Source organism: Phaeoacremonium minimum, assembly GCF_000392275.1.
Source record: "Phaeoacremonium minimum UCRPA7 unplaced genomic scaffold PA7_03_scaffold_290, whole genome shotgun sequence".
NCBI lineage: Eukaryota > Fungi > Ascomycota > Sordariomycetes > Togniniales > Togniniaceae > Phaeoacremonium > Phaeoacremonium minimum.
Window position 1 is genome coordinate 644,532 of NW_006921195.1, and position 23,459 is coordinate 667,990.

Consider the following 23,459-nt stretch of genomic DNA (forward strand, 5'->3'; position numbering starts at 1 on the left):
ACGTATCTCGGAATTTCACATACTTCGCTCGAGTGGTCAGGAACATCGGGCGACTGAACAAGGTCTATGCCCGAGTCAAAAGGAACAAGGATTGGGGTGTCGACCCAGAGTTTGTCCAGTTGAACCCTTCGTTCCACGCCTGGTTGAACGACCTCCCCGCGGATCTGTCTGTGAACTTCCCACCGGATGGATCTCCGCCGTGGCTACCTTCACCATTTATTGGAAATCTACATTCTTATTATCATTTGAGTATAATCCTCCTTCATCGGCCTCAGCTGACCTTCCTCGAACCGACCGGCGTTGATGGTCAATGGAAGCAGCATATGTTGCTGTGTTACAATTCGGCAAAGTTACTTTGCAGGTTACAGGAATCCGTGCTCCAGAATTTCGGCTTAGGTGCGCTCCAGTGCATGCAGCGTGGCATCAACTTCACCATCTACTGTGTGCTTTCTTGCATTGTTCTGCATCTGGTATGTCATGCCTCGATTTACGTCTTCGTACTGTCCTTTGACTAATGAAACAGGTTGCTTTGACTTCTCCTGATCCCGATCTAAGCTCAGATGCCCGCGAGTACTTCACTCGTCACATGCGGATCTTGGAGAAGTGCATGAGCGCGTGGCCTATGCCTGACATGCAGAGACAGATCGATGCCGTTCGCGAGGCTTTCTCCGCTGATACACGGAAGCCCTTTGTCTTGAAGCCTAGCTTTCCGTATGGCAGTCCCCACTCGGGCACTCATCCAAGTCCATCAGGTCCCAGTCCAGGTTTCCGACCCGCCCTAGGCCGTACCGGCTCCTCGATGGAGCACCAAAGGATAGATACCCAAGCTGCCGTACAGCATTCGCAAGTTAGTTACACCGGCCATCCCATCTCCCCGCCGATTTCGGCAGGCCCAGTGGACAGCAAAAGTGACTCGCCTGCTGTCCAGTCTCTTGTCATGATGGCTTCCGGCCAGGCAACCCAGGCACCTGCTATGCAGCAGGCAATGTCTCTTGCGGATGCCCCAGGGTGGAATCCTTCGCGAATATTTGAGTAAGAATGCACCTCCTTTTGTTTGTTCTACAAGCAGCTAACGATGATAATCAGCCAGTGGAACACGTCATTTGGTACGCCTCAACTTCAATCTCAGCCGAGCACAGAAGCTCCTACGAGCAGTCCTCTAAGCAATATTCCCTCTTCAGGTGCCTCCGAAGTTCCCACCCTCTCGGACATACAAGCCGTACAAGCCACCTTGCCTCAAGCGCAGCAGATTCCGTCTCACCAATATTCGGCTGCCCCTGTCCAGACTTTTGTGACCCCAGCCATGTGGCAGGAATCCGTTGCTAGCGTATACGAAGGCGGCTTGAAGAGGGCATGGGACTACGACTCCAATGCTATGTCCATGACGAAACGCAGATGATGATACGATTTTGACGCAAGTGACATGATTTTTGAGTTTCTTCAATCACATTAGGCACGGAAGAAACAATGGTTTTTTCGTCGGTTCCGTTCGAGAGACAATATCCATCCCGTACACGAATCATTCGATGGACCAATTGTGTTCTTACCTGCTGGCCTTCAAACCTTTAGCTGCGAGCATTTGAGTTTTTCTGGATTTCGTGGCCATATGCTAACGTGTACATATTGGAGACATAAGATGGGTTTTGAGGCTTAGTGAGATTGGTGCGAAGCCGTCTTATACGAAGGCTATGACTCTTTGTGCTTAACGATGCGGAAGGGCACATGACGAACATGTCTGGGAAACATACGGAATCTATTACAGCGCGGCAGGGTAACAGGGTAGTGCTTCGTGCTGGCGTTCAGTGGAGAAACAAACGTTTTCTTGGGATGCACAAAAGTATCGGGGCAAGAAACTGCTCTTTCTTGCTTCTTTCATTGGATAAGGGCTTCTTTGTCATCTGTACGATTATTTACTCGAGGGATTTTGCCCCGACCCGTCATGGTACGGTCTTTGCCTGGGCTTTGTATAACATCAAATGAAGCGTTTGCTATGGTCTGGAAAACTGCTGCTTTGCCATCCGTATTGTGATCAGCGTGGTGAAGAAGATGCCCATTCGTTGCCCTTTGCTTTCTCTTCCTGTACATTATGCCGGTAGATCATAGCAACTCATTGTGGTTTCTTAATCGGCCAGACCAGGGGTTCGATGGTGGAGCCACTTCAGGGATAATCAACCCCATCTTTTCACGGCATTCGACCGCGTGCTTCCGCACTTGAAGTGCGGTAAGCGACCGTTACAAAGAACAGCGATCATTGCTGAAGATGTTCAGATCGACGAACATCCCGCAAGTTTCTAGCTCCGGACTTCCAGGGGCTCTATTGATAGCTATGGGCATCTCGTACTATGCCATGGCGTTCTCACTCGTTTACGGCATCATGTTGTACAGGATGTATCAGGATACAGCTTCCCCTCATCTTTGTCAGGGGTCGGCGATGCCGCTCGCTTCGGCTATCGTACATGGAGGCCACAGAAATCTGACATCATCAGAGCACCTTCTTGCCTTCTTATCATCCCCGTCCGCGCACGCGCAAAACCCATGCTTGCATGCCAGGATTCTGCGCATGGGCTTTCGGTGTCTCCGGCGAAGAGTGAGGGCATGTGCCCTGCCTCCGCCGCCGACTCGGACATAGCTAGTTAAATATGTTGGTGTTGTGGGTATCTTAAACCTGAACATCGGCGCAATGTTCGAGCGAACATTCTCCGGTATAGAGATGCTTTGTTTCTCAGATTGTCAGGATACCAGTAGCTCTTCTCTAGTCCGGTGACCGATAGTTTTGGGTAAGTCTGTGCCGTAACCTAATTCTTATTGCTGGTCCGCAATGAGTCTCAGGAGTTGTATCGTGCTTGACGGCAGTTACGTGAGACCCGAGCACAATGTTCTAAGCAACTGGGCTGAGGAGTTCGTCATGACACGGGCAAACTATTTCCTAGCCTGCTGCTGCTCCTGCCGTCTCGCAATGCCATCGGCGACCTCCCTCCAGACCCAGCCCTCCTTGGCATCCGCGGTCCCCGACGACGCTCGCTGGATGCTGAAGCGGCCGACGGCGCGGAACATCCACCAGGGCCGGGCGGCGTTCTCGAGCGCCGTGTCGCGCACGTAGTTGACGACGCCGAGGCGCTGGTGCGCGGGGCGCAGGTCCGACACGGTCATGTCGCTGACGCGCGGCTTGCCGATCATGTTCATCGTCGTCACCTGCAGCCGCGTGTTGGGCGGCATGGTGCGCGCGAAGCGCTGCAGCACCTCGCGCGAGTGGCGCGCGTACGGCGGCAGGCGCAGGTGCACCCAGGCCACGAAGGGCGAGGTGGTGTAGGCGATGATGAGGAGCGGGATGGTGCCGCAGAGGAACACTGGGGGGGGGAAGGAAGCATTAGTCTGGATGCTTTTGGTAGAATGAGGGAATGGTGTCGCAGAGGGGAGTGACACTTACCTCCCGCGGCTTTGAGAAGCTCATCTGCTGATATGTACGCCGGAGTGACGACGATTGTGAAGAAGCAGAACACAAATATGGTTGTGAGCTTGAGGCACGCGAGAAACGTTGTCCGTCCCGTGCCGGCATGGTAGATGATGAGTCGTTCAGGGAAGACTGTAACAACGCGTCAGAATATAGGCATCAACAAGGCTTATGAGACGAACATACTTGGTTTCTTCCCTGGACTCGCTGCCGTTGAAGCTCTCCGAAATGCTATACGTGATGTATTTGTTACTGAGAAGAGCTTTGCCGATGTTGATGAAATTGTCGAGCATCTTATATTTCGAGGAATGACTGTCGCTCGACTCCTGATCAAAGCAATTGGGAGCCGCCGACAAGCACTGAAGCAGAGCATCTTGCGCAAGAATGCTTTGGATATGCGATTCCCGTGTGGCTGATTGCTTTAGTTTGAAGAGGCTCAACGTGAGGACCGATTGTAAGAGGTCGAATGGTGTTGAAAAATCCAATGGTTCTAAGAACAGGTGGCCCAAGCTCCCGGGAATCTAGACTAACAACGACAGAGGCGCTCTACCACAACTTTCACCCCCAGTTGACATCAAGTATGTATTAGTCTGATGTTGACAAATGATGTGCATATTTGGAGTCATAAGAATAGTAACAGTATCTGTTGATTATTGTATGAAGGGTTATTACCTTTATTACCTTATGATACCTAAAACGCTGGCCGAATACTTTAGCGTGAAGTTGTTTACCATCGTGCGTTCGCCTAAGGTAGCCGGTAGAATAAGTAAAATGTTGATTTGAAACTAAAGGAACCACAAACACGGGTAAAGATAACTCCAAATACGACTCGTGTAGATAACTTCATAGGTATTATCATTGAGCTTTCATGATGAATTGTATTTACAGAATCCCGGTCAATTTGTATACATGCCATCCAACAAGCACTTTGTCATATTCTGCATGTCATCAACCATCGTTGTGAATATTTTGTTTGGACAATGACCCAACGTAATGTTTCCGAAGATACTGAACTGGATATGTGATTGGTGGTGGTTTATTTGGCGATGCAATGGCATTATTACCATTGCCGATGTCCTGAGCAATGCGAATACTGTATGACCTATATCTCTGGGCGACAACTTGCATGTATTCTGGCGGAGTAGTAGTAATTACATTAGCAACGTTTCTAATGGCGTTGATGAGGGAAAAGAAGACTGCTTGTGCCAACGATTTCGGTGTCACAAGCAATATGCTGGGAATGTTGGTGTAAACTCTATGGAGGACATGCAAGAGTTCCCAGCACTCTGCTGTAGGTGCAGCGTCTATTGTATCGCGGATACTTGCGATGCACAAATTCAGTAAGTGTTCACGCCACTCAATTTTAGGCATGTCCGGCGAAGTGCACACTGCGGCCTCGAGAAGATTGGGAATTCCCAAAGTCAAGGCGGTAGACATTGCTTCAACTTGTTCTTTCGAGCTCGGTGTGGCGGCAATGGCGTTGGCAATGGCATCGATCGCTGAACCCACACGTCTAGTAGCGGCCGGTACCTCACAGTGGTAAGAGTGGTACAGCAACTGACACAGCGCAAATGGCATCAAGGATGGCGATGACACTGCTAGCTGGTCCGCAAGTACTACCGACTCCTGCACGTAGAATGTTGTAGACTAGTGGATCACCTAAGGGAGTTTTGATTACAATATAGCGGAGGAGTAGCAGGCTTTTCGTGTACTTGGGACGTAGTATGGCTCGTAGAGTCGTATATTCTGCTCTGAGACGCTTCATAACTGTGCAAGGAGAAGATAGGTCTCAGCCCGCCCCGGAATCGAGGTTTGTCCTTGTCTCGAGTTTCGCCATTGGCGACTCTTGATCGGTCGTTGTTGCTAAATCCTCCCTGTAGCTGTTAGATGGCCAGGAAAGATGCTCGAACATCATGAGAGACGTGTCTTTGTTGTAAAATGGATCTCCAGCTTGGTTGTTCAGCTCATTTTGCGCCTTCATTTCGAAATTCAGGATTAAGTATGTGCAATAGAAGAGAGGAATTTGGCTTGTCACAAATCATAACACCTTGGGAAGACGATGATGTCGGTGACTTCGAGGGGTTTTCGGGTTATAATATGTAGCAGCGGCTCTCTTATAGGCTGTAAAAAGTTATGCCAAACCTTGGGAGAAAGACTCATGGTTGAAAAGAAGACATATCCAAATTTTGGATAACCTGGAGCATCTACTGTTCCAGAACTTCTAGAATAAACTTTCGAACCATGTTCCTCCACTTGTTATCCAGACGGCAGCAATACATGACCCCTAAACACCTTTTAAGTCTTCAACAAATATTGTGTTTTAGTATGACACCCTCCTCATAGAGGGTCGAGATCGATTTACCCTGCTGTTGGTTGCGGCTGGTAATAAACTTATCACTTCGTCTTTGGGCTTGACAGGTGTTTATTACCAGAAACCGTAGGTCATAGTATACAACATCAGGTAAGTATGGATTGCGCTACGAGTACCAACCTTTAACAATAACACAAATATCACAACTGGGATTTAATACTTGGGATAGAAGATGGATTGTAGCTATGGAATCCTGATCAGTCTAACTTCAGTGCAAGAAATTAATATATCATCCATCGCCTACGCAACATTCTTCTTAAGCCAATCCAGCCACTGATCGGCTGTCCAGCCCGAGCTGATATCATTGTTCACAATGCCATCAAAAATGACAGTCGGACTAACATGCACACCCACCAGCCTCGCCGCCTTGATCAGCAGCTTCAGATCATTCGTGACGCCGTTCCCAACGTTCAAGCTGCCGTCGTCCGCCGCCGTCTCGGGGATCTGCAGCAGCTTGACGTACTCGGCCTCGCTGACGCCCGTGCTGCCGGCCGCCAGCTTGGCCAGCCGCGCATACGTCTGGTTGCGGCCCTCGTTGACGACGTTGACGTCAAAGTAGTCCTTCTGCGCCGCGAAGAGAGCCGCGCTGAAGTCCCAGAACTTGCCCGGCGCCAGCTTCAGCACCGCCACGCCCGCCTCGTGCACCAGCGTCGACGACGGGTGCCACGGCTGGATCTGCTGCCGGAAGATGACCTGCATCTTCTGCGCGAGGGCCGGGTCCGCGCGGATCTTGGGCGCCACGTCCGTCACGAACGTCTTGAAGAGCTCTGTTCTCGGCGTGTTAGTCTCTGTATGAGTGAAGAGGTCTTATGCATGGGTAACTGAGAGCTCACTTGCTGAGAAGGGGCACACATAGTCCAGGTACAGCTCGATTGTGTGCAGAGGCTCAAAGGACTCAGTCGGAGCCGGCGCAGCCGGGTCATCTTGGAAGAAGAGAAGCCGGTGGCCTTTGAACTTTGGTGCGAGGGCCATTATGTGATGATGATATGGTATAGATAGTCCTTAGGGTGTGAAAGTCTCCAGTCGAGTTTACAAGTGAATAGCAATCTGAAGAGAGATGGAAGCTTCTGCTTAGATGAATGTCAATGGCGTAAGTACGACGTCTTATCCGAGCCGTGCACGACGTGATTTCCAATGTGGATTACACCTTCAAAGGAAGCTCTGGCTATTGAGCTCATCATGGAGGGGTTATGCGCGGTGGGGTTTGTCAGCTGTGGTGGGGCACATGCTGATGACTTCACTATGCAGGTGACTGCAGAAGCTCTTGCGGCAGGCCGGGATCAACCTCCAAGTCGTGATAGTGATACAGTTGAATTATTGCTACATGACCCAAGACCTCAGCAAGTATTTGGTGTTTTAACACCCCCTTACATTGAGACGCCCGTCTAAAGAATTCTATTAATTAGTCCTCAGCTACTACCTGCTGGGAATGCTCCTTTTATGCCTTGTCCAGCCGTTAACCCCCCAAGTCTAAATGATGCTGTACCAGTCTAATTCATGCTTCGTGCTTCATACGCTCTAAACTCCTAGTGCATAACTCCATATCGTGTACGTTTGTTAGAAGCTGAAAAGCCCACTTCTCCTCTTCCCGAGAGGATAAACTATCAAAGCCGCAATCGAAAGCCCCACAGAAATGCTGATGGCGACTTGAATCACGCTGTAGAGAACCGTAAAAGCAGTGTCGTTGAGATCACCGGTCGAGCTTGTACTCGACGCGGTCTCATTACGGGTGATTTGATCTGCGCTTGTCACGCCGCTGAGCAGTGATCCTCCAGCGGCCAGGCCGGATGGCACTTGAACGAAGATCGCGGGTAACATGGCGGCAGCTGCCAGACCGTATCCGACTTGACGAGGGATGTGGGTCGTCGTGTGCGCCTTGAGATCTTCAGTGCTCTGTTCTACATCGTAAGCAGAAGAGTATGGGCCCAGAGGGTATGCAGGTTCATGAATCTTGCTGCCTCTCCTGAATCGTCTGACGCGAGGCTCAATCTGATACTCCCACAGGTCCAGGGCAAAATTCTCCACGTGGCGACCCAGCCTTGAATATAGATTTGCAAGCACGCCAATGGTCATCGCTCCCAGTGTGTTAGAAATCTGCGAACTGCCTTGGAAATAAGTGCTGGAGTAGCTGTTGACGCAGTAGCCAGCAAACGAGATAAACAGCATTACGGGCGTCTGCTTCCACTTTGCTTGATTCACAACACACAGACAGAGCGTGAAGAGCGGAACAAATAGCAGATACCAGTTCCTGTTCAGAGGATTTGTACAATGGACAGAGCTGGTCGCATTATCGTCCATATATCCGTACAGGACGGAGCCAATCGTGATTCCGTAGCCTAGAAACAGAGTGTATATTAGGGCATACACCATCCGCACGCTTCCAGATACAATATTGTGACTTTGAAGTTCGAGACTGCTGCAAAGAACGATGTAACCTGGGAGGATCAGGGCGATGGACGACTGCGCGAGTGCTGAGAAGCAGAACAACTCGCCATTTCGAATGGAACCGAAAGCCCGTGAGAGGAATGATGTGATGATAGCGGCAGTGATCTCGAAGACGTTTGAATACAATTCGTTTGATGGAGCCAGGACAAGCTGCAAGATGCCCAATATGCAACCCAAGAGGAAAGCAATTGGTAGGTCGATCCATCGCCCTTCGAAGGCGAATGGTGCTACACATACGGCTGCAAATCCGTAAAAGATCACCCGCATCCATTTTGGAAATTTGTCCTTTCGTGTCATTAACTCATCGACACGACGAGTCGCTTCGTCAACGCCAATGAGATCGTGGACCACCTCTTTGTATATCTCATGGCAATCACGCAGGCGACCAAGATCAACACCTTGTCCTGCACGGACAATCTTGACTTCGGTCGTGTGAGTACTGCTGTCGTCAAAAGAGATGATCATGCATCCTGGCAAGTACAAAAACTGCCCTTCGATTCCCAAGACCCGTGCTGACATTGCCATATAGGCTTCAAGCCGATGGGTCGGCGCGCCATACATCATGAGAGCTCTACAGAGCTTGACCAGGTAGCGATGACGGCTCAAAATTTCCGCGATGTGTTTAGTGATCTTGTACTCGTCCTCAGCACGGGCTTTGGCGGAGCCACCGTACCAGGAACCTCTCTTGTCCTTCTTAGCTTTTCTTTGCTTTTCTCTCTCCCGTTCCTGCTTCAACTTCTCCGAGACAGCTGTTGGCATGTCACGGGAGGATGCTGGTGCGGCAAGTGTAGTAGACGAGCCAATCAGCTCAGCAAGCGTCGAAGCCGAGTGGTGATTCCGGAGGGCGAACAGTCCAGTGCGTGGACGTTCAGTGCGAGGTGTGGAAGGACGATCGAACCGTGGGGTGGTAGGTGAAGAGCCGGGCGGCGAGCTTCGAGGAGTCCTGTTAGGAGTCCTGTTAGGAGTCCGTAGAAGGGGCGTCCCTGGAGCACTGCTCTCGCCGCTGCTGGTGTGCTTCTCATCTTGGTTATAGAGCTTCAGAAGTGATCCAAGGATGCCTCCACGATATTTCTGTGGCCGTGGCACATACTCAAGGTCGTGCGCAACTGGAGTCGCAGTACCCGACCGTGCACCAGATTCGTAGCCTGGGGAAGGGGCTACGCTGATAGCGTTTCTCCTCCTTGTATGGGTTCTCACGAGGTCGTTTGCAACTTCGCGAGCCCCCCTCCGTTGCCGAAGCTCGGCTCCCCCAGTGAGAGCTGAAGTTTCCGCATGCCCATCCAGCTCATCATCAAGAATGGGATCTGCAGTAAAGGCAGGCGTCAAAGCCCCTGGAGAGTACTCATCCAGATCAATGGAGGTTCTCGACTGATTGGCTGATTCGACGGAAATGGCAAGTCGATTTGCTCGGTTTCTGGCCTCAACTTCGGACCGAAGGGGCTGATCATAGAGAGCCTCCGTAGGGTGCTCCGGAACGGTCTGCTTGCGGAGGGCCGGACGGGGGAATGGCAATGGTCCAAGATGATGCTCTGGTTGAAGGATCTTTTCGAGAGCAGACGTCAGCTCGGCCCTATTGAAAGAGTCTCTGTTTCCAGGAGAGTCCAGGGGGCCATCGCCGGGTGTTCCTCCTCTGCTTCCTTGGGGCGGGGACATTGAGAAGTAATCATCTTGATTCTGTGAGGCGGCCACTGGTCCAGCCTGTGACTGTTGGTCGTTCAGAAATCCAACTCTCTTCTTCTCTTTGGTCTTTCCGGCGGCTCCGGCAACATTGATCTGCGACGCATTGTGGCTCGTGTCGCGGCTTGATTCTCCGTTATCCTCGCGAGACGACATGTCCTTTGATCTAAGCGAGTGTGTGTCCGACAGCGGCGTGAAGCTGTGACTGAGCACCAAATTGTGCCTTTGAAGGCGACCGTTGTTGTCGCCAATTCACCTTCACGCCGTGTTGGGGTTGGTGGGGGGTTAAATGGGGGGGAAAGCACTTCGGTGTAAGTCGAAGGAAATACGGCGTACACTCAACCGAAAGTTGGAGATGGCACCGGGTTGAGCGGCAGCAGCAGGTTGGGGTAGGTAGATATCAGATCAGCGTGAAGTGACTGACTGACTGACTGACGTCCGCTCAGGGTGACTCCACCCGCGTCCGCGTAACACTCTTGTTACTATGTAAAGCAAACAAGCAAGCACCTAGGCAAGAGAAGGGAGAAGGCAAGGAAGGCACGACTTGATGCTGGTGGAGACGTTCGAGCTTTCCCCATCGCACCCAGCCCAGCCCAGCCCAAGTATCCATAACTATTCATAAACATACCCAAGGTAGGTATCCATAGCTATCTTGGAAGCTTTCCCAAGAGCCCGAATGAGCAGGAATGGAATACGGGGGGATGGTACTTTCCCAGAATGCGGTGCGGCGGTGCTGGCCTCGAGTCATTGCATACCCATTTTTTGTTATCTTGTTAGTCTCGGAATATTGGGCCGGAGTGGAGCCGCCGCTCTCCTGGAAAAAATGGGAAACTGTAAATCGCCGCAGCGCTTGCGGTTTCTCTTCGCGGATGAGGGCCTCCTGGGCCTGCTGACGCGTGGGGTGTCAATTGTGTCAATTGTGCCATTGCCTATAGTCGGTGCTCTAGTCGTCTCCATTTCGCTGCACTTTTGCGGGTATGTTCTAGAAGCTCTCGAGCTGGGACGAATGGCTTTCACATGTTGCAGTGTCCCACATAGGTCACAGTCTGGAAGGGCTCACTCTTTTAGAGGAGCGGCTGTTGAACAATCAGCCTATATTGCTAGAATTTTTCCAATATCTAGTGCCGAGAGAAAGAGTGGTGTTCGCTAAGTTGAGGCGAAATTCGCCAATGCAGGTAGATAAGGTTTCCCGACAATATCCATCCCTTCTTCCCTGTACTGTACCTGGCGCGTGGCGTCGATTGGATTGGGTTGGTTTGGGATGCAGTGTCAGCTAAAAAAAAGTTTGTTGGCCCCTGTCGACGGGTGAGGTGCTGCAGTGCATCGAAGATGCGAGATATGGATGACGAAATTGACCAAATCTGAGCGAGGCCTTATCCGGTGTCTGCCAAACATTTGGACACGCACCGCAGCACTACTTCATGCCAGCGAAGATTTGCCGGGGGCGGGTTACCCAAACCGGTGTTCCGGACCATCCATTAGCTCCCGTCATAACTCTGACCCCTATCAGAACACTTGAACGCGACGCATTGCACAATCCTCAGGAGACCGTGTTCTTGGCCACGATTCCTCTCGCAAACTCGCCAAACGTGATGTGCTGATCCATGTCAACCTCCTCGCCAAGGTTGGGCTGCGTGAAGACGGCCAGGGTGTTGCGGGCGATCTTCCCATCGCTTAAAGCAGCGCGCGCCCCCCTGACGAAATGTGGAACTGCCTTAAACTTCCCGCCCGTGATCCGCTCCAGAGCCTCTCCCGTCTGGAACGCGATGCAGTCCCTGGGAATCTTGACCTGAACCGTCTCGCCAGTCCGTGACTTGATATATAAGCCTGCCGCCGGGTCTGGTGACTCTGGAAGCTCATCAAGTGGACGAAGTGACGGTGGTACTGACGGCTCGAACTTCGGAGCAACTGGTTTCGTCTTGCTCTCATCAACAAACATGGCAGACGTCAAGCCAGTCAGACATCCGTGGTCCAGATGCGTGGCACACCAATCATCCTCGTCACCGCTGTCACCGTTCACCGCGCTAGCACCCGCTTCCTCGGGGAAATAATGCAGAAGCCGGGCCTTGGTTGTGGTGGATGATGCGACCATGCGCTGGAGGTAGGCCTCTGGATATCCTGGTATCTCCTTCTCAGCGAACTGGTCACAGGCACCTGCTACTAACACGGCCACATCTATTATGAGCCGACACAAGTCCTCAAGAGCGGACTTGAAGCCAGGAAGAGTTGCTTCTTCTGGCCAGATGTTGGGAGACAGATATTCAGGGAAGGTCTCTTCCGAGAACTCCTCGGTGGGTACCGCGCAGGACAGCGATGGGTCGACATAGAATGCACAGTTCGCGTAAAACGACCCCTTGAGAGTGTCCACTTGGCCATTCTTCAGGGTCTCCTTGCCCAAGGACCATCCCGTCAGGTATTTTGCCTTCTCATTTTCGAGCTTCTCTGTACCACCATCAGCAGATGATCAGCCATGCAAGATAAGGAGCTGTCTTACCCAGATCGTCCTTAGACAGGTTACCAAGATAAGAAGAATAAGATAGCAGCCGGTGCCTTAGGTCCGCAAATTGCGGTGGGACATCTTTGACAACGAGGATGCCCAACGAGTCTGGCCCGAATGCTTGTTGCAAAGATTCAAACGAGACCGTGCCTAGATTCATGGGAACATCCGTTAGCCCACATCTCTATTTGCACTGACATAGCTCAGGAAGACAGCAGTTATGTAAATTTCGCACCTTTCTTGAGGTCTTCCAGAGAGACGGTAACGGCCTGGGCTATGGGCGCCATCACGATCATGCGATATGTGAAATTGAAAGCAGTGAGACCTGTGCTTAGCAGAAAAGCATTTGACCACGTTCTTATTCGTCGCACCTTCCGAACCAAGATAGCTTCGGCTTGTGATGGCCCTAGAGCAAGGTAACAGGGGTACTGGTCTTAGAGGGGCAGTTAGCGTTACGTAAGCTGGGCCAGTTGCAAAAGGTCCAAGCTTCCAATGACTTCAATTTCTGGTACAGCTGCGCAACACTAACGTATCTCACACCAACAATAACCCTGCCGATTCTTGATCTTCATATGTTTGGCGCGTTACTGCAACATTAGAAGCCAACAATGGTCAAGCCGCTCACGTTCAAGGGCGACAAGAAGGCGAAGAAGAGGAAGCGAACCGAGGGCGAAAAGGCTGCAGATGATGAAGGGAAGCAATTGAAGGCTGTCAAGACTGAAGAGGAGGACGATGAAAACGACGACAGCTGGGTGTCAGCCGAGGCAGTCACAGATGTATCCGGGCCAGTGATGATAGTCCTACCGTCGGAGCCGCCCACAGCTTTGTCATGCGACGCATATGGAAAGGTGTTCACCTTACCCATCGAGAACATCGTCGACTCCAATCCGGAGACCGCTGAGCCACATGATGTCCGGCAGGTGTGGGTTGCAAACAAGATCTCAGGAACAGAATACTACCGCTTCAAGGGCCATCAAGGGAAGCTTTTAAGCTGTGACAAGTATGGCATTCTGTCCGCCACGACCGAGGCAGTCACTCCGCTCGAGTCTTTCGTCCTCATTGCTACCGCCGACACGCCCGGTACTTTTCAAATACAGACCTTACGGGACACCTTCCTGACGGTGAAAGCATCCACATCATCTAAGGCTAATGCCGCGCCCGAAGCCCGTGGCGATGCAACCGACATCAGCTTTGATACGACAGTCCGCATCCGTATGCAGGCACGGTTCAAACCTCGCATCAAGGCGACGAAGGCAGAGAAGGCGAATCAAAAGATCAGTAGGGCAGAGCTTGAGGCGGCAGTTGGTAGGAGGTTAGAGGAAGACGAGGTTAAGATTCTGAAGAAGGCTCGACGGGAAGGCGATTACCATGAAAGGCTGCTCGACATAAAAGTCAAGAACAAGCACGACAAGTTTGGTTGAGAAGAAGGATTCTCTCTGCAAGAAAATTGTCCCGAGTCTGTCGGATGGCTTGTCCGACAAGAGACTAGCACTTGATCCTCCGTAGGGACAACAGGGAAGCCGGATCCATGACACAGCGGGTAGCATCAGTCTTTATCAGGCGGTGTTGAACAAGGTGACTTGGCAAGAGGTATATATGCAACGCTTCTGTCTTCAATTTGGCCGCCAGGACTTGATTTGACCGTCTTCTCCAGCAGTAAATACCAGCTGTTCGTGGTCAGAAAAGCAGAAGCTCCGAACCAGCTCCTCGCCATGAGCCCCTGGAAGGCCGACGACCGTCTCCGCATCAAAGCTCCATGCACCATTCTTGGTCATGTGTATTAGCTGAAATAGTTGTTGACTAGTGATAGTGTCAGCTTAGGATTGAGACGCATATTATCGGCCATACTCACTCTTGTGCTCCTGCTCCGACCACAGCTCCACTTCCGTTCGACTTCGGCGTGACATTTGCAACGTATTGGCACTTGAGAACCTCTCGGATATCGCCAAAGTCGTTGGTGGCAGAGCCTTTCTCTTCCTCCTCTGCCGTGTCATATATGGCAAATTTCTCATCGTGTGACAAAGCATAGACTTCTGTGTTATTTAAGAACCCTGCATGGTGAACAGAGCCGTGGTTGAAGGCCTGGATGACAACTTCGTCTTCATCCGCAGTCCTTGTGTCGGAGACGTTCACTAGACCATCGGTGGAACCAGACAATAGTTTCTTGGCATCACTTGGGTGGAAGTTCAACTAGCGATGTAATGTTAGACGAACCTATAGACGATTTGCGTAATAGAACTTACCTCGGTCACGTCGTCGCTATGAATTTCATTGTACTGAAGCCATGGACTTGCGCCCTTGCGAACATCCCTGGCCCTCGTCAACATATCTCCTTGGTTTGAGTACCACGCAAGTAAATACTCACCACAATAAGACTGAGGCTTGATGGTTCGTGAATTCTGTCCCCGCAGCGACTGTGTCGGTTGAAACGGCACATGCTAACGATAGCACTGGTGCTTGACTTCCTATACTTCGTCTTAGCTATGTTCAGAAATTTGAGCAGGGAGCGAGCCTACCGCTCAACTGCGCAACCTGAGCGCGGGACGCATCGACTCTAAGATCCCATAGTGATACTGATCCATTCTCCCCAGCCGTGCAAACGATTAAATTTGACGGGTCGAAAGCCTTTGCGGCTTTGATGTTTCCGTGATTTGTGCTGACGGCATTGAGTGGCCCTTTTCGCAGACTGAGAGGATTGAAAAGTGATAGCTTCTGATCTGATGAGATTGCTGCTAGTCCTGAGGATAAAGGTATTATCTCAAGAACATACAGCATCTCGCGGATAGTATAGCGGTAGGACTCGGCGTTTGCAAGTATATACATCCTGCTTGCTGTTGACGGATTCCGGACTTAATATGCTGTGTAAGTGAGGTGGGGGCGGGGAGTTGGTGAAGCCCCAAAACTCGGCCTTGGAGACGATGAGGATATATCAGCCTCCTATCTGAGAAGATGTGTTCATGGACTCTTGAGTGACGGACCCGTCGCTAATTGGCGCCTGTTTGATATGCTTTCCTTCAATCTTATAGGTATGATTGGGCTACAGCATGAGACGGCTAGATACGTCAACTTTTTTTTTTTGAGCGGTATGTCTCCAAGTCTGCGGGTGTTGCAGATGGGGCCCCACCAATGACCAATCGGCCGCTAATTAGGTGCATAGTCCACCATGTATCCGCCATCGAGCTTAGCTGATCTGGCCAGCTTGTAATTCCCACGACACGACAGCTTGCCTCAACGAGCTTCGATCCTCAACACTACCACCTCATACTAAGGAGGCACACTCTGTGGAGGAATATGTTATGATTCATTGATATGCGCACTGTTTATTGCGCCGCTTCCAGCCCGTCATGATCGGTTTCATCTACTTATCGCTGCGTACGTTGTTCTTGATCCCCGTGGTATCTGCAAGAGCTAATGTTGATACCGTGCAGTGCTGTTGCAGGCCCTCTCCGTAGGCGCCGCCGAGCAGAACGATGACACTACTACATCAATAATACCAAATGGCCCGTCAGAGATTGTCACGAGCCACGATGCAAGCCATACGTACCGCGAACCCGGGGCGGACCACGTCGATCTGGCTCTAGCAGAGCTGCGAAAGATACATCAGACGACACATCATAAGCGACGACGGAAGTCCGGCTTCCTTGGGACAATTCTCAGCTACGCGTGGAAGGCTGTTCCGAGCCTGCGTATCAGCGCTCCACCACAGGACACACCGGCGAAGGCAATTAGCGGACCACTTCTCGAAGCTGTAAAGCATCTCGAGACCGCATCGCACAAGAACAACTCGGATGCGCTGTACTTACTCGGTCAAATCAACTTCTACGGCAACTATTCGCATCCAAGAGACTTCAAGAGGTCTTTCAATTTCTACCAGCAGCTTGCAACCCTGAATGGAAACGGCTCAGCGTTATATATGCTTGGGTTCATGTACTCGACTGGCGTGGGAGGAGCTGTTGAACGCGACCAGGCGAGAGCTCTGCTTTACTACACATTTGCAGCTGTCCGCGGTCACACCAGAGCCGAGATGACCGTTGGGAATCGTCATCATGTCGGTATCGGCACACCGAGGAGCTGTGAGTCGGCCACGAAATACTACAAACGAGTGGCCGACAAGGTTATGGATTGGTACCGGTCTGGCCCCCCCGGAGGCATGGCATGGGCGCGTGAGGCATCTCGAGTGGCGGATGACCTCGGAGGCATTTACGGTGAAGGTGCCAGTGTGTCCAGTTCGGGAATCAACGCCATCCGTGCCTCGCCCAATTCTGATGCCTATGCGTCTATCGAGGATATCATTGAATATCTAGATTTGATGTCGAATAAGGGCGACTTCAAGGCGTCTTTCAATCTTGGGCGCATTTACTACGAGGGCCAACGCGGTCTGGACCGGGATCTCTCTATGGCCAAGAAATATTTCTTTATGGTAGCTAAGAAGTACTGGAAGAGCAATGGCCGGGTTGACGAGAACTTCAAACCGGGACTAGACAAATACGCTGCCAAGGCTGCAGGCTTCATCGGCCGCATGTACATGAGAGGAGAGGGCGTAGAGCAGCACTTTGATCGTGCCAAGTTCTGGTTCGAACGCGGTATCTCCCATGGTGGAGATGCACAGTCTCAGTACGCTCTGGGTCTGATGCTACTACATGGCTACGGTGTTGATAAGAACATTGCCAAGGCCACCGAGCTTTTCAAGGCATCGGCTGATCAGGACTATGCGTTCTCCCAAGTGGAGCTGGGCGTGCTCTATTTGGATCGAGGCCAACCAGAAGATGTTCGGATCGCCAATGACTACTTTGAGCTAGCTGCGAGATATCATCACATCGAGGCCCAGTACTATCTTGCCGAGATGATTCACTACGGCATTGGACGCGACAAGGCTTGTGCGCAGGCTCTTGGATACTACAAGAGCGTGGCTGAAAAGGCTGAGCCGCTCGTCTCATCGTGGACAGAAGCCAATCAAGCGTACGATGATGGGGACCATGAGCTTGCCCTGCTCGGCTATCTTCATGCTGCTGAGGAAGGTTATGAGGCAGCACAGAACAATGTTGCGTATATGCTCGACCCGGATCAGTCCATACTGATCAAATGGCTGGATCAAGCAGCCTCACAAAAGCCACATGTTCTCCAAAACCCTTCACTTGCGCTAGTGTATTGGACAAGATCATCCAAGCAAGGTAACATTGACTCCCTGGTAAAGATGGGAGACTATTACCTCAACGGTATTGGGACAGAGCGTGATGTCGACAAAGCGGTCCAGTGCTATACTGGGGCGTCTGAGTATCACCAAAGTGCACAAGCCCTCTTCAACTTGGGCTGGATGCACGAGAACGGGGTGGGTCTAAACCAGGATTACCATCTCGCCAAACGCTACTATGATAACGCACTCGCTACAAATGATGAGGCTTATCTCCCGGTGACCCTGAGTCTCCTCAAGCTGCGCATGAGAAGTGCGTGGAACACATTTACACATGGCCGTATCAACTCCATTCAGGATGAGCCTTGTACGTTTACCGAACATATACACCATGATAATCTGCTAATTGATCTATAGCTAAAAAGAAGGAGTGGTCTTTGAGCGAGTGGGTTGCCAACTTCATCAAAGATGAAGGAATGTATTATGAGATGGAGTTCGACGATATTTATGACGATGCAATGCCGGGTGGGGATGGGCCACATATTACAGGAGAAGACGATGAAGGATTCATGGATACCATGATCATCATGGCGCTAGCTCTGTCTCTTGCTTTCTTCATCTATTACAGGCATCAACGAGAGCAGGCGGAGAATGCTAGGCGTCGACGAGAGCAACAACAGGGAGGCCAGAATGCCCCCGAGGCTGCTCCACCAGCTGCACAGAACAATGGTGGTCTTTTCCCTCCTCCTGGAGACCCCAATTTTGCACAATGGGCTGCAGGTGGTGTGGGACATTGAATGTAAGCTCGGGGAAAAGGCATAAGAACCGCTGTAGTTATGTATGTAGTTTAGCACTTTTCAATTGCATTCAGGAATGGCGTTCCGGGGTACCCCATAGCTAGCGCCACAACACATTGTGGCGTTAGCTACTTAGATGGAGTAGGCAGAGCTTCGACAAACAGCCGCTAATGCACCTGCCGCGGGAGTTCATTCACCTTCAAGGTTCAACCTGCATCTTTTACCTTCGACACGCTTCATCTCTTTTCTTCGCCCGATAAAGAATGTGCGAGCAGTGAATGCAATATTGCATTGTTTTAGGTATTTAAATACTTGTTTACCTCCCATTCGAAGATCTTCCCCGCTACTCCTCGCAATGTCCACACCCGCCTCGAAGAAGCGTCGTCTAGATACAGCGAACGCAACCCTTCGTCGGCCATTTACCTCCCCTATTATCAAGCGCCCCAAAGCCACAGAAGACCCTGCTATTAGCAAAGCACCTCATCCATTGAGTTCAAAGGCCCAGAACTCACGTCAGATCATCGAAGCTCTCGATGAGAAAATCCACGATTCTCTAGACGACTCACCTATCGCGTCACCACAGAAAGCGCACAAAACCCATAATTCCCCTAAGCTGAAGTCTCCTGTCCTGAGTCACACAGAGAATCCCCTCCTATCCCTTGTCGCACAGCACAAGAAAGAACAGATTCAGCGTCTCAAGCAGCTGGATCAGGAGCTTGAGATGGTGCGCCAGGCACAGCGCATCGTGAGCCAGTCCAAGAGCAAGCGCCCTGGTGAGCCAGTCGACCAAGAACTCAGGGATCTCATTGGGAAGTGGCAGTCTGGAAGCAGACAGGCCGCAGAGGAGCTCTTTGTGATCGTCAAGGAGAGGGTCTCCAAGTATGTTGCTTGTATTTCTTTGAATTGGTCACCTTCATCTCAGATTTTGCTGACTATGTGGCTTAGTGCTGGCGGTATAAAGGCATGGAAGGAGATGCAGCAGAAGCAGAAGCAGTTCTACCAGGGATTTGACGAGGCCCCCATGCCTCGTCCACAAATGGGCAGTCGTGATGAAAATGCCGAGATTCCTGGCAGCGACGATGAACCAGATGACAACAGCCTTGCATCCTCAGAGATGCACCCAAGCACTCAGGAGAGTCTGGAGGAGGCTGATGAGGTAGAATGCCTTACCCTTGCTACCCCATGTGATTTCAGCTGACTTTTTAATAGGACTTTGATCTATTTGTAATGCTACGAAGCTTGCATATTGATCCCACACTCCTAGGGTTATCCTCAGTATAGATAGACTTGTTTAACTGGGCAACCAGCCTTTGACTTGGGACCCAGCATTTAACTGGTCACCCAGTATTTCACTGAGTACCAGAGTAAACTGGGAAACCAGCATATAATGCTCCGGGCAGACACGGTCTCCCTCGGGCTAGCTGGTCAGACCATAGCCTTCTGGCCGTTAGGTCTAGTCAGCCTGTTTTCCAGTGCTTCGATGGCGCGTTCCCGAAGGTAGCTTTGCTCTCACATTCTCATTTACAAGCAGCCTACCCGTTTCGTATCATTGACATGCATGCTGAATTTTTTCTAGATCAACTACGATAAGCTGGCCGATATCGCCGGCTTCAAGAACGCAGAGTCCGTTTCTGCCTGTTGAGGCCTGGTGAAGAAGAAGCTCATGGCTCTTGGCGAGGCAGCTGCCGCTACCAAGGGCGATGCGAACAACGGACGCCGGTTTCCTGCAAGATGTTCTGTATGTTACCACTCATACAATAATGTGGCTTTCCCTCGTAGACAGATAATACTTAGACAGCCTTAACAGGAGAAGATAGTTCTGGCCCTTCATCGACCAAGGGCGTGTCTGTGGCTGTATGATCTCTGCAGATTCTTTGCTTTGTTTTTATATATACGCCATTTTCGAATGACCATTTCAATTAGATGGTTGTTTAACCTCTTCACGAGGATTGCTTTGTAAAAATCGACATAAATGTTGAACCAAGATATAGGATGTACTGACTGATGTAGATTAAGCCAATATCTTGCAAACAGCTACCTGCTGGAGTGTCTGGGTTGGTAAGGTTACTCTTGCTTTGGGTCCTCACACCCTTGACACTCTGCATGAGACAGATTATATTCTCGCTCCTGGCGGATCCACAACCGAAGAGAACCCGCCCAAGCTCACCAAGAAGGAGCAGTTGCTCAAAAACGACTTGGCCACTCCGCAACTCCCCGAGTTGCTCAAGGTCGGAACACTAATGCCGGAAGAGGACCTGGTGCGGAAGTACGAGACGATGACAAAGCCAACAAGGCGGTCTCGAACCTAACCATGCGTCACCATGACACAGGAGTCGACCCCAGGGCGTTGAACCCCCTGTTGCTATACTCCGATCGATCTAAGTGAGTGAATACCCTTCACTTCTCATTCCATAACTGAATACTTCCTGCTCAGTAGATCTAACCTGTCCCCTAAGCTGGGGTTTAACGCCAAACGGGCGACGATTGGTACGTAAGTAGATACAATCTCAACTAATTTTCCCATTCTAACATTAGTATCAAAGCGTCCGTGGCTATACCAGGCGTGTGGAGCGTAAAGTCATGAAAGAATAGAGTTGTAGTTTACTAGGCGCGATTGAGATAGTCGAGCACACCCCCACTACTCGTCGATATCGTTCGCAGACGTTGTTCTACGACTCCCCAAGTAATGCGGGACACAATTCATCCCTCCTAGAGTCGCCACGCGCTGCTGGGTGTTGGAGATATCGTGCAGTGTGCCAGAGTTCATCTTCCCCTTGCAACTGTACCTATCTCGAAGGGGTGATACTAGCCGCGTATGAAACTCCTCGTCCTCATGATAAACATCGACTAATACCTAGTTTTAGTGTGCGAGAGCCTCGTGGTGACCGCTCCCATCAAGCAGCCGTGACACGTGAGTTCAGCAAGTATCATATCAACTTCATTAAGATCCGATGAAAGATTGTTGAGTGTCATTCTGGCGTGCACTCAATGTCAAACACTGGACGCCACAGCAGCGATGATTACCTAAGGTACGCGTTGTTGGGATACGGGACAAAGAGCCATGATTCTGGCGCATCTCATGCCAAAACTGGCCTCTTCAACGCCAGTTCCTGGCTTCCGGTTGTCCCAGACTGGTTATTGTTAGCTGTTGTGCTGTCCGACGCAGCTGCTGTATTCATCTCGGCGCGCGATCTGAGTATTCGAAACCACCACATGCACCCGTACTTCTTATCCTCCGTCGGCAATTCTAATGGTGGGTGTGTAGAGATTCTGGGCTACGCGAGTCCAATTTCAGAGCAGCTGTCTTCATAGCACGCCTCCTCTTTCAGCTCATCGATATCGGTTGAGGGGGCTTCGGCTTTGGTGTCACTCGATGTCAGCGCGAGGCTTCCCCTCGTCGCGGACTGGATATTTGGTGAACACTGATCATACCAGCATATCAGCATGATGATTCAGTCGGATACTCTCGTGCAAATACCTTCGACGAATAATAATTGGGTTGCCCCTTTTTGGTCATCGGAGCGGAACCTGCACACTTTTCATACGCAGTCTTCAACAGCACCAGAAACACCTCTTGGCTGCATTTCCTTCCGAGGCATAGTGGACTCAACCAACTCTTTTATCCTCGGCCTCTGACTGCATATGACAATCGCCAACTTTTGCAGTAACGGCGACAACGATAAGAGCAAGCTAAGGAGTCTGGTCTCCTAGAGTGTGACTTAAAGCTCTTCATCAGGCAGTTCGCCTTGATGGATGTGATGAACAAGAACATTGCGGTGGTTTTCCGGGAGAATGACCTTCATTCCGTGGCAATATGGGACAGATAGATGCCTTGAGGCTATTGCTAGTACCAAGCGGCTGATTGTGTATGTATACATTCTCTTGCAGATTATATATCGAACGAGGTTAATTGAGTTGGCAATAGAGAAACCGGTGTCTACTATCTTCACGGCCATCGCTGAACCATGACGTCGACATGATGTTGTAGTGCAGCCGGTCCAGATTCACCCATGCTGGCGATGGTCAGTCGTTGGATGAACGTCTATAAGCTTACACAGTCGTGTAGTTCCACCATGCCTGAGACAGGGAGGGTTATAACACTCCCCGAGGGCCAAGGCGCGTTTGATGACTATTTTGACGAGATACGAGGTAGTCATTGAGGCTGAACAAGCTCTCAACGACAAGACCACGCCAGTTGGAATCGAGCTGAGCACTCCTAATCTTCCTTTCAATCCGTCGTCTCTCGGTTTAGCTATCAGCAAACTGTTCGTCGTGTAGCCTTTACCCACCGGCGAAAAGTTATCCTGGTCTCAACATGGGTATAGGAGGAGCCTCCAGAGCAAACGCGCTCTGGAGAGTATCTCTACAAGGAATAGAAGAACTGCGTAGTGGTGAGATCGGCAGATACATGAGCGACTCACCATTGCGGCTGCCCTCGAAGCCCTCGAAATGAGCGACGCGGGGACAAGCATCGCACCATTTTTGCACTGAAAAGTCGAGACAATGAACTTTGCGGGTCGCCCTGATCGAGGGCGGCAACGTCGAGTTCGTCTGAGAGTCGATTTCGGGATCTTTGGCCCTGCTTTTGGAACGCTCTAAGGGATTAACTGACTTTTCTCTTGTGTTCGAGAGAGATGGAGATGCATCTTTCAGCATGGCTCCCCGGTTGGTATGCCGAGGAAAGAGAAGACATCGGTCTGTCGTCTGGAGGCACCTAAAAAATCGTCGTAGAGAATTAAGATCTGTTTCAAGTGATTGGAAGAGCTCACCCTATCTAGTAGCAGACGTCACACTTTAGCCTCCCCCTTGAGTCCGGTCTGCTCGCCAGGAAGCGCGACGAGTCAAGTAAATCTGGCCAGCTCACCACAATGGGCTGACTGAAGGCATGTATAATGACAAGAGGAACATGTGGTAGCGTTGAACATCTGTGAGTAACTTTCTCAAAAGTGATTTATGGAGATGACTGACCTGTACGCTCAGTCTGTTCTTCGTCTTGTCTAATTTATATATACGCCATATCTTTGTTTTAGACTCAGCTACGAAAGCCGACGCTGAGACTCCTGTTGTTTTCCTTGTTAGACGTGACGATG

The 23,459-nt window shown here is 50.8% G+C and overlaps 8 protein-coding genes across 8 annotated transcripts; 3 read left to right on the plus strand and 5 right to left on the minus strand.

The window, feature by feature from the left end:
- Window positions 1–2,919: 2,919 nt before the first annotated feature.
- Window positions 2,920–3,451, minus strand: UCRPA7_3760 (putative paired amphipathic helix protein; the record flags this gene model as incomplete). Its single annotated transcript, XM_007916189.1, has 2 exons — window positions 2,920–3,372; window positions 3,428–3,451. 2 exons carry the CDS (start codon window positions 3,449–3,451, stop codon window positions 2,920–2,922), a joined length of 477 nt encoding a protein of 158 aa, XP_007914380.1.
- Window positions 3,452–6,062: 2,611 nt separating this feature from the next.
- UCRPA7_3761 (putative thioredoxin-like protein) lies at window positions 6,063–6,794 on the minus strand (the record flags this gene model as incomplete). Its single annotated transcript, XM_007916183.1, has 2 exons — window positions 6,063–6,589; window positions 6,656–6,794. 2 exons carry the CDS (start codon window positions 6,792–6,794, stop codon window positions 6,063–6,065), a joined length of 666 nt encoding a protein of 221 aa, XP_007914374.1.
- Window positions 6,795–7,379: 585 nt separating this feature from the next.
- Window positions 7,380–9,026, minus strand: UCRPA7_3762 (putative pheromone-regulated membrane protein; the record flags this gene model as incomplete). The annotated part of the gene is made up of 1 exon (XM_007916352.1): window positions 7,380–9,026. The coding sequence occupies one exon, from the start codon at window positions 9,024–9,026 to the stop codon at window positions 7,380–7,382; it is 1,647 nt and encodes a 548-aa protein (XP_007914543.1).
- A 2,458-nt stretch (window positions 9,027–11,484) lies between these two features.
- On the minus strand, window positions 11,485–12,737 carry UCRPA7_3763 (putative clavaminate synthase-like protein; the record flags this gene model as incomplete). Its single annotated transcript, XM_007916387.1, has 2 exons — window positions 11,485–12,386; window positions 12,677–12,737. The coding sequence occupies 2 exons, from the start codon at window positions 12,735–12,737 to the stop codon at window positions 11,485–11,487; spliced, it is 963 nt and encodes a 320-aa protein (XP_007914578.1).
- Window positions 12,738–13,049: 312 nt separating this feature from the next.
- UCRPA7_3764 (putative frg1-like family protein) lies at window positions 13,050–13,862 on the plus strand (the record flags this gene model as incomplete). The annotated part of the gene is made up of 1 exon (XM_007916302.1): window positions 13,050–13,862. The coding sequence occupies one exon, from the start codon at window positions 13,050–13,052 to the stop codon at window positions 13,860–13,862; it is 813 nt and encodes a 270-aa protein (XP_007914493.1).
- Window positions 13,863–14,054: 192 nt separating this feature from the next.
- On the minus strand, window positions 14,055–15,216 carry UCRPA7_3765 (putative wd domain-containing protein; the record flags this gene model as incomplete). Its single annotated transcript, XM_007916256.1, has 4 exons — window positions 14,055–14,241; window positions 14,294–14,631; window positions 14,685–14,700; window positions 15,212–15,216. 4 exons carry the CDS (start codon window positions 15,214–15,216, stop codon window positions 14,055–14,057), a joined length of 546 nt encoding a protein of 181 aa, XP_007914447.1.
- Window positions 15,217–15,785: 569 nt separating this feature from the next.
- On the plus strand, window positions 15,786–18,369 carry UCRPA7_3766 (putative ubiquitin-protein ligase sel1 ubx2 protein; the record flags this gene model as incomplete). Its single annotated transcript, XM_007916264.1, has 3 exons — window positions 15,786–15,813; window positions 15,870–17,939; window positions 17,990–18,369. 3 exons carry the CDS (start codon window positions 15,786–15,788, stop codon window positions 18,367–18,369), a joined length of 2,478 nt encoding a protein of 825 aa, XP_007914455.1.
- A 355-nt stretch (window positions 18,370–18,724) lies between these two features.
- UCRPA7_3767 (putative dna repair protein dds20 mei5 protein) lies at window positions 18,725–20,011 on the plus strand (the record flags this gene model as incomplete). Its single annotated transcript, XM_007916384.1, has 3 exons — window positions 18,725–19,248; window positions 19,315–19,525; window positions 19,946–20,011. The coding sequence occupies 3 exons, from the start codon at window positions 18,725–18,727 to the stop codon at window positions 20,009–20,011; spliced, it is 801 nt and encodes a 266-aa protein (XP_007914575.1).
- Window positions 20,012–23,459: the final 3,448 nt, after the last annotated feature.